Genomic DNA, 7,648 nt, shown 5'->3' on the forward strand with positions numbered 1-7,648 from the left:
TCGTGAATTTTTCTAACCGGCCGTGCACCTATCGGCTGGGTTGGACGCCAGCAACGTGCTTATGTCACAACAACTGGCGCATTCCAACCACATTGATAATTGGAATATGGTGCGAGATGTGCTTGCTATCGGCATTTCTTGGTCCAGATTTAGCGAGGGATACACGTGCCCGCTAAGGCTGTGAACCACCAAGACAGCCTCGGGCGTCGCCAAGACAGCCTCGGGCGTCACCAAGACAGCCTCGGGCGACTGCCGTTGTGCGAGAGGACGCGGCTGGGCTTGCTAGAAGCATGGCCCGGGACAGTACGTGATTTTTTTCAAGCGCAACTTTTGGGGCCTTTTTGCTGGTAAACTTAGCATGGCTGCCGCTGCTATCGAATACAAGGGATTACTAAAGGGACACAGCGGTTGGGTTACCAACATCTCTACCCCCTGGGCCAACCCTGACAGCCCGGACGCCCCGCGCGTCATCGCTTCGTCTTCCAGAGGTAATTTACACACACGCGTGTGAGTCGCCACACATGTGTGTCGGATTAAGTCGACAGACACACACACATCTGAAGGGGATGAAATACTGCTCCTTTAGACAACACCGTCATTGTGTGGCACGTTGACCCCGAGGCTTCGGATGTCAACAACGGTTTTGCCGGGTTCGCTCAGCGTTCTCTGTGCAAGCACAAGCAGCCGGTGTCGGATGTTGTGCTTTCGGCAAAGGGCGAGTACCTCCTGTCCACTTCTTGGGACAAGACCATGAGACTGTGGGATGTGAAGCAGGGTACCACTTTCAGGACTTTCATAGGTCACACGTCGGACGTGACTGGTGGCGCTCTCTCCATGGACTCCCGTCAGATCATTTCGTGCTCTCGCGACAAGACTATCCGTCTGTGGAACACTTTGGGTCAGCAGAAGTACGTGCTGTCTGAGAACCAGCATACTGACTGGATCAGCTCCGTGCGCTTCTCGCCCGACCCTAACCGTACCATGATTGTGTCTTGTGGCTGGGATAAGCTTATCAAGATCTGGAACCTTAAGGAAGGCAAGTTGGACGCTGACCTCTGCGGCCACACTGCCCCGGTAAACACTGTGGCCATCTCTCCTGATGGATCCCTCTGTGCCTCCGGTGGAGCTGACGGCTGGGTCATGCTGTGGGACATCGTCGAGGACGCCCACCTCTACTCCCTCGAAGCCTCATCTCCTGTGCACTCCCTGTGCTACTCTCCTTGCAACTACTGGCTCTGTGCTGCGACCGAGACCGGCATCAAGATCTGGGATCTTGAGAAGAGAAAGGTCATCTCCGACGTACGAATGGTTCCTTCCGAAATCGAGGAGGAAGTTGAAATCGCCGAATTCAAGAGACCCAAGGACCGGAAACCTCAGGAACTTGCCATACTCGGACAGACCCAGAGACCCCCCAAGCATCTCCCCTGGTGCACATCTCTCTCCTGGTCTCCGGAAGGCGACTACCTCTACGCCGGCTCCTACAACGGTAACATCTACGTCTTCGGCCTCAAGCACAGCACCAAGTAATTTTTTAAACCACAACACAAAAAGGCAGCATTTACCAGCATATCAGTCAGGAGGATCCGATACACCACCACCAGGCCACCTGGCGTCAGGCAGCTGATGCTTGACGCCAGGCAGCCAACTTGACACAGGGCAACCGACTTACAGTCAACTTGAAGGTAGGCAGGCGTTTGACGAAAAGGGGTTGAAGAAAAGGGTTGGAGTGTGTAACATTGAGGTGTGCGTCGGGGAAGTGGTGGAACTGGTGAGGAGGTTTGTTTTAGGACAGAGTTGCTTTATTCCCACGGATGTGTTGGCAGTGACAGAAAAATCAGGCCTCAACGGCGGCAGGCTGCTCGGGTTGGGCAGCGGTCTCAACGACGGGCACAGGTGCGGCAGGTTTGTAGGTCTTGACGTAGGGCTTGATGGTGAGTGAGTCTTGGACGTTCTTGGGATCGTGGACGAGGACAGTGTCGGGCAGAGGAGTCTTGGGTCCGTTGATGCCCTTGGGGTCGTGGGGAAGCATGATCTTGACGCGTACGCCGAGGATGCCCTGTCTCATGGCAACAGTGCGGATGGCCTGCTCGATGTAGAGGTTAGCGGGGTGGCCTCTGGAGATCATGTACCCGTCCTTGAACTTCATGGTCTTAGCTCTCTGGGCACGGAGTTTACCGGCGACAGTGACTTCACAGCCCTTGGCGTCCGACTCCATGACCGTCCGGAGCACAGCATAGCAAGCACGACGTGGCGGCATTCCCTGCAGCAATTTGAAGCGGAGAGACTCAGCCTGAGCCATAGCCGACAGACCTCTTGACTCAACACGCACAGTCACCAACTCCACCTGGTTCGGCCGGAAACCGAACCTTTTCTGAACCAATGACGCCAATTCCCTCAGACTGCGGCCAGAATCGCCCAACACATCGCGGGGACGAGTCGTGCGGATCAGCACGTACGTCTTCACCGGGGTCATTCGGACCTCAACGCCCGCGAAACCCTTCTCCCGCAGCATCTTGGAGAGAAACTCGTGCACTTCGGCACGGAAGACCCCATCAGCCACAACCTTCTTCTTCTTGCTAATCTACAACACAACGCATCCTCACCAGCCTAGCTATCCACTCAGTAGGTCTGTGGCCAAGCGACAGCCGGGGCAACCCACACACGACCCCCATCCAGGCCTCCATGGACGTCACGCGTCCTCTGTTACCACTTCAGGTGCCCTCAGGTCCGTGGCCCCCTGAGTGTCACATTGCTTACCTGGCAATCGGTCATCGTTACTGAGCAGTCAATGGGTGCAACCCGGGGTCTGCAGACAAAAATGATTTATCTTACAAAAAAAACAGCGTTTGTGTCTCACTGACTCTTCGAAACCAAAAGACTCTACACCAGACAAAAGAGTATAGCGAGTGTACAATCGCGCGTGTGTAACAGGCTTACTTTCAGAGCCTGCATTGCGTTCCCCCGATGGCTTATCCGACCCTTTTCATCTACACTCATTTCTGCGTATGTCTTCTTGTTGTCCGAGTCAGCCTGGATGTCCGGCTGGAAATTGGCGTCCCATCCGAAAGTACGCGGACCTCGAGGTTCCACTATCTGACCGTGACACACACCCTCGACGACCAACGGCTCATCACAACCGTTCATTAAACACATTGTCGTCTTTGCCTCCGCTCCCTTGTCCTCAAATCCAACCAGCATCTTCGTCAGACCCTCATTACCCAACTCCTCCAAGAACCACCGACTACAGAGAAACACCACTCTTGTGACGGCCACACTGAGCCCATATACTTGGGACTATACTCCCGACTTACATATAAGGACCGGGCAACCCTCCCATTGCGTCAAAGCCGAGCGACGTGTCTTCGGTCATAACGTAGCTACCTGCTTCTATACTGTCACGCAGGTGCTCAAATGCCCACCGACACTTTTCCGTAGTGATGTACCGACTATTTCCTTGAAATTCAGGAACTACAGCAATATAAAAAGTAACCAACTGTTGTACATACCGTCCGCCGCTCTTGCCAAAATCTCCACACCACTTCCACCTATCAGTCTCTCCACCTCTTTCCTTTTATTTTCATTTCCAGTCACGAAGTAGATTTTCATCACGCAAAAATTCAGGAAAAATCGCTACACATGATCGCTGTGGACCTCACGCTCACTTGGTCTTGCTGGCATCAGCAGCCAAGGCGGACGAGGTGAGAGGTGCTGCCCAAAATACGACGCTATCTTGGATTGCCCTGCTGCTCGCGGCGGTGTGGCAGCAGCCTTATCGCCATGCGAGTACCGTTTCGGATTAATTGCATTATTGCTCTTGCAGCTTTGGAAATCGGAAGCCGATGGGCCAGGAGAGGTCAAAGACGTCCTAGGGTATTGTATCGGTTCACGAATTGCACTCATTTCTGGAGTAGAGCTTCTGGGCTCTTCCAAGGTCAGCGTAACAGGTATCATTGTACCGTCGCTCGGCACTTCTGAATTGAACATGGAGTCAGGAACTTGCAGGACGCACTCAAAGTTCGCGTGCACCGGCTGATGATCTTCGTCGTTAACGGGACTTCTGCAAGCCTCCACATCTGGGCCGCAAGGAGTTTTCCATTGAAGCTCCTCTAGTTCTCTCCATTTTAGTAAAGCTTTTCGGGAAGCAGCAGTAATTGCCAGTGTCAAAGAGAGACTTAACGCTATCATCCATATGCTCGATTCAGGAACACTTATCATGTCCTCTCCGTAATACGAATATCCTGCTATTGCACCAATCACTAAGGCAGAGAGAGAGTGTGTGGCTATGCTAACCTTCAATATTGCTCCGGCCGGTGAACAAATCGACCAGCAGCCTATCAATGAAGCAAAAATCAAGGGCAAGGAGAGAAGCAAGTTCCCTGTTCCCAGGCATGACAGCGCTAATCCAGATTCTCCGCCACATAACACGGCGAAGACAATAAATTCACGATGGGTTCGTTCTTTCACTGTCATCATCTATCATTTGATGCGCCGTTAGCACACGTGTGTGCACCTACCAAAAGAGAGGATTGAAAGCTGTAGACGCGTTCTGACATGGCTTGAGAGTGATTTTGGGATGGAGGTGTATTATCCGTGACTCCGCAAAGTGCATGCTCTTGTGACGACCACGCACTCAGAAGAATGGGTAACGCTTGCGCCAAGAATGCACCTGAGCAGGTGAAGGAGCCCGCCGCTGCTAATCCCCCTCCGGAGCTAGACACGGATGATCTAGACGAGTTGGAGCGCATGAATGAGCGTCTACGTCAGCAGAAGCGCGAGCTTGAAGAGGAACTCGCTCGTTGGCGACAGGCCCAGCAAGAGAAGATGGACGCTTTGGACAGGGATCTGGAGGAAGTACAGAAGGAATCCGCCCAGATTCTATCTGCGGGTGCCACCAGTGGCGAGGTTCGCGAGTTGGCGAACAAGCAGTTGGTTGAGGAGATGACAGCACAGGAGTTGGAGGAAAAGAATATGTTGGAGAACCGTAGAGACTTTTTGAAGCAACAGGTGGAGGAGATGAAAGCAGAAAACGTGAGGCTGGAGGATCTTGCTACCCAAACTGAGACGGCTGCCCACGAGTTGGAGGATGTTCTCCAACAGCTGGACTCTCCCGAGGCAGTCTTGCAGGAGGAGAGTCCCGAGGGAGTGGATGCAGCGCGACTGCGTCGCTTGGGAATGTTGGCTGAGTACTACAGACCTGTGAAACAGCCAGGTAGTGTGGCACAATGTTGGGAGCAGACTCGGGTGGATTGTGCTGAGTGTTCATCGCAGACGGTTCGTAACTTGAAGGCGCTTGCTCACCACTGGATGACCGGCGACGACTCGTGGTACGTGTCTCGGCCAATTCGAGGGGTGATCTGCAATTCGCTGAAGATGGGTAACGTGCCTCATGATCCTTGGACCTGCGATCTCTGTGACTATCTTGACATATCAGACATCCCCATTTTCGTATGATTTTTAAGCCAGTGCATCGAAACAATATTTTATCTCGCTAACTCCAACTGTCTGAGGTGAGTGGACGAGCGCCTGGGTTATGTTGACCGGGGCCACCGCGATTTTCCGTTGGGAAAATAATAGCGCATGTCTTCGTCGATACGCAAGGTTGCGTTACGAGGTATCAAGGGAGATATTGGCTTCGATCGATTGCAGGCTCCAGTGGTTGATGCGGGAGGGTTGCGTGAAGTGGATGTGGGGACCTTGCGAAAATTATCGGCGGAACAATTACGAAAGCGTTATGGTATCAAGTTGAGCCAAATTCAGAGCTCTTGTTTGGTGCAGTTTAAGGGAAGTGAGAAAATAGTTAATATGAAGCCGTTAATTTCGTTTGAGGATCTGGAGCAGTATCTGCCGGCTCGGTGGACGGAGTACTTGGTCAGTGGGTTGCATTTTACGGAGCCGACCCCTGTGCAAAGAGCTGCACTTCCTCTTGCGTTTTCCGGTCAGTCGTTTCTCGCAATTGCACCAACCGGTTCTGGAAAGACCCTCGCGTTTGTATTACCGGTGGTATTAAAGCTGTACAGTAGAGCAATGACTATCGAGCGGACGGTGGAATCTCCGGAGTGTGGGCGTTGTCCGAAGGCAATGATCTTGTCACCGACTCGTGAGCTGGCTGTGCAGACATGTCGGGTGATTCAGAATTTAATTGACAATGTGGATGTAGATATAAAGGTTACTGATATTAGTCGTCTGGACAAAAATTCTGACATAATCGTTTGTACTACGGGAGTAACTAAGCAGGTGCTTAATTACTCTCGTAGTACAAAGTCGGCATCCATGCTGGGTGAGACGATCTTAAGTAGGGTAGAAACGGTTGTCTTTGATGAGGTTGATGCGCTGCTGGACGAGAGTTTTATTAAGGAATCGGACTTGGTGATGTCTATGTGTTCTGCCAAGCAGATTATGATGTTTAGCGCAAGTCTTCCAGCTCGAGTGATGGATTTGGCAAATTCTTTGCTGATCAATGCGCCGGTATTGAAATTGAAGAGTACACTGGCTGCGGCTGACAGTATAGAACAGGAGTTGGTCCACGTTGCAAACGAAGTAGGTAAATTGACGATGCTGAAGCAATTATTGGATGAAAGGCAGTTACTGCCGCCTTGTCTTGTGTTCGTTCAGGACAAAGATCGGGCGCAAATGCTCGAGAAATATATGAAAAAGAATATAAGCATGAAAGGGTCGGACAAGCCGGTACCTGTGGGTTCTTTACATAGTGGTTTGTCACCCAAGAACAGGATAAGCAATCTGAACGCGTTTAGGAAGGGGGATTTATGGATTTTGGTCTGCACTGATCTTGCCGCACGCGGAATCGATTGCGTAGGCGTAAGATGCGTACTTAATTTCGACTTACCCACCTCCAGGGAAGCATATATACATCGAATAGGACGCAGCGGCCGAGCCGGATTAAAGGGTAAATCCTTTACATTTTATACCGAACAAGACAAGACCTTTATTCGGGTAGTAGCATCTGTAATGAAATCAAGCCGTATCACCGTTCCCAAGGAACTAGACCAATGCAAGAAAATTAATACTCTTGATCTCATCAAACACCCACCGTTCAGACGACCTATCGGGGTGCTCGAAGGAAAAGCAAAATATGCATTCATGAAACAACGAGCGGATCAAAAGAAAGTTCAGGCCGTCAAGAAACAAAGGGACATCATCAAGAAATCCAAGAAGATGAAAGCGAAACGGAAGTTAATGAAAGCTTCCTCAAATACCGTATCGTAGGCTACAGGCTAAGCATCAGCTACGATTCACGTTGCCCTAATTAAATCTCCACCTCTATTTTTTGGTAGAACAGCCTGGCTTGGTTGGCACAATCATACTTTAGAGAGAGAGCTGGGGGGATTGTAGAGAGGAATGAGGGGTTTAGAATTGTTGTTAAGTAGACTTTATTAGTTCGTCCACAACAAGGTTGAACTGGCGTGGGGTGCTTTTTTAAAATGTCGGTCTTGGTCCGGCGTGTGGTGGGCCTTGTGAAGGAATGGACCGCTTGGTCCTTTAGCCGCAACTCCCCATTTCCTCAGGTAAGATATTGGCCCGAAAATCATTATTGTCTGTCTCGTCATAATTCGTTGGTCTTAAAACCATGAATGCTGGTGCTCGATGAGGTTGACGATGCCAGTTAATTGACGATACGGCCGCTTCCTCA

General features: G+C 51.2%; 6 protein-coding genes across 6 annotated transcripts; 3 read left to right on the forward strand and 3 right to left on the reverse strand.

Annotated features, from left to right (window-relative positions):
- Positions 1-358: 358 nt before the first annotated feature.
- GNI_069060 (guanine nucleotide-binding subunit beta-like protein) lies at positions 359-1,527 on the forward strand (the record flags this gene model as incomplete). The annotated part of the gene is made up of 2 exons (XM_011131953.1): positions 359-488; positions 587-1,527. The coding sequence occupies 2 exons, from the start codon at positions 359-361 to the stop codon at positions 1,525-1,527; spliced, it is 1,071 nt and encodes a 356-aa protein (XP_011130255.1).
- A 307-nt stretch (positions 1,528-1,834) lies between these two features.
- Positions 1,835-2,772, reverse strand: GNI_069070 (putative 40S ribosomal protein S3; the record flags this gene model as incomplete). The annotated part of the gene is made up of 2 exons (XM_011131954.1): positions 1,835-2,581; positions 2,758-2,772. The coding sequence occupies 2 exons, from the start codon at positions 2,770-2,772 to the stop codon at positions 1,835-1,837; spliced, it is 762 nt and encodes a 253-aa protein (XP_011130256.1).
- Positions 2,773-2,880: 108 nt separating this feature from the next.
- On the reverse strand, positions 2,881-3,606 carry GNI_069080 (inosine triphosphate pyrophosphatase; the record flags this gene model as incomplete). The annotated part of the gene is made up of 3 exons (XM_011131955.1): positions 2,881-3,241; positions 3,312-3,468; positions 3,507-3,606. 3 exons carry the CDS (start codon positions 3,604-3,606, stop codon positions 2,881-2,883), a joined length of 618 nt encoding a protein of 205 aa, XP_011130257.1.
- A 24-nt stretch (positions 3,607-3,630) lies between these two features.
- Positions 3,631-4,390, reverse strand: GNI_069090 (hypothetical protein; the record flags this gene model as incomplete). Its single annotated transcript, XM_011131956.1, has 2 exons — positions 3,631-4,256; positions 4,291-4,390. 2 exons carry the CDS (start codon positions 4,388-4,390, stop codon positions 3,631-3,633), a joined length of 726 nt encoding a protein of 241 aa, XP_011130258.1.
- Positions 4,391-4,638: 248 nt separating this feature from the next.
- GNI_069100 (hypothetical protein) lies at positions 4,639-5,451 on the forward strand (the record flags this gene model as incomplete). The annotated part of the gene is made up of 1 exon (XM_011131957.1): positions 4,639-5,451. One exon carries the CDS (start codon positions 4,639-4,641, stop codon positions 5,449-5,451), a length of 813 nt encoding a protein of 270 aa, XP_011130259.1.
- Positions 5,452-5,577: 126 nt separating this feature from the next.
- On the forward strand, positions 5,578-7,224 carry GNI_069110 (helicase; the record flags this gene model as incomplete). Its single annotated transcript, XM_011131958.1, has 1 exon — positions 5,578-7,224. One exon carries the CDS (start codon positions 5,578-5,580, stop codon positions 7,222-7,224), a length of 1,647 nt encoding a protein of 548 aa, XP_011130260.1.
- Positions 7,225-7,648: the final 424 nt, after the last annotated feature.

Source organism: Gregarina niphandrodes, assembly GCF_000223845.1.
Source record: "Gregarina niphandrodes unplaced genomic scaffold scaffold00011, whole genome shotgun sequence".
NCBI classification, from domain to species: domain Eukaryota; phylum Apicomplexa; class Conoidasida; order Eugregarinorida; family Gregarinidae; genus Gregarina; species Gregarina niphandrodes.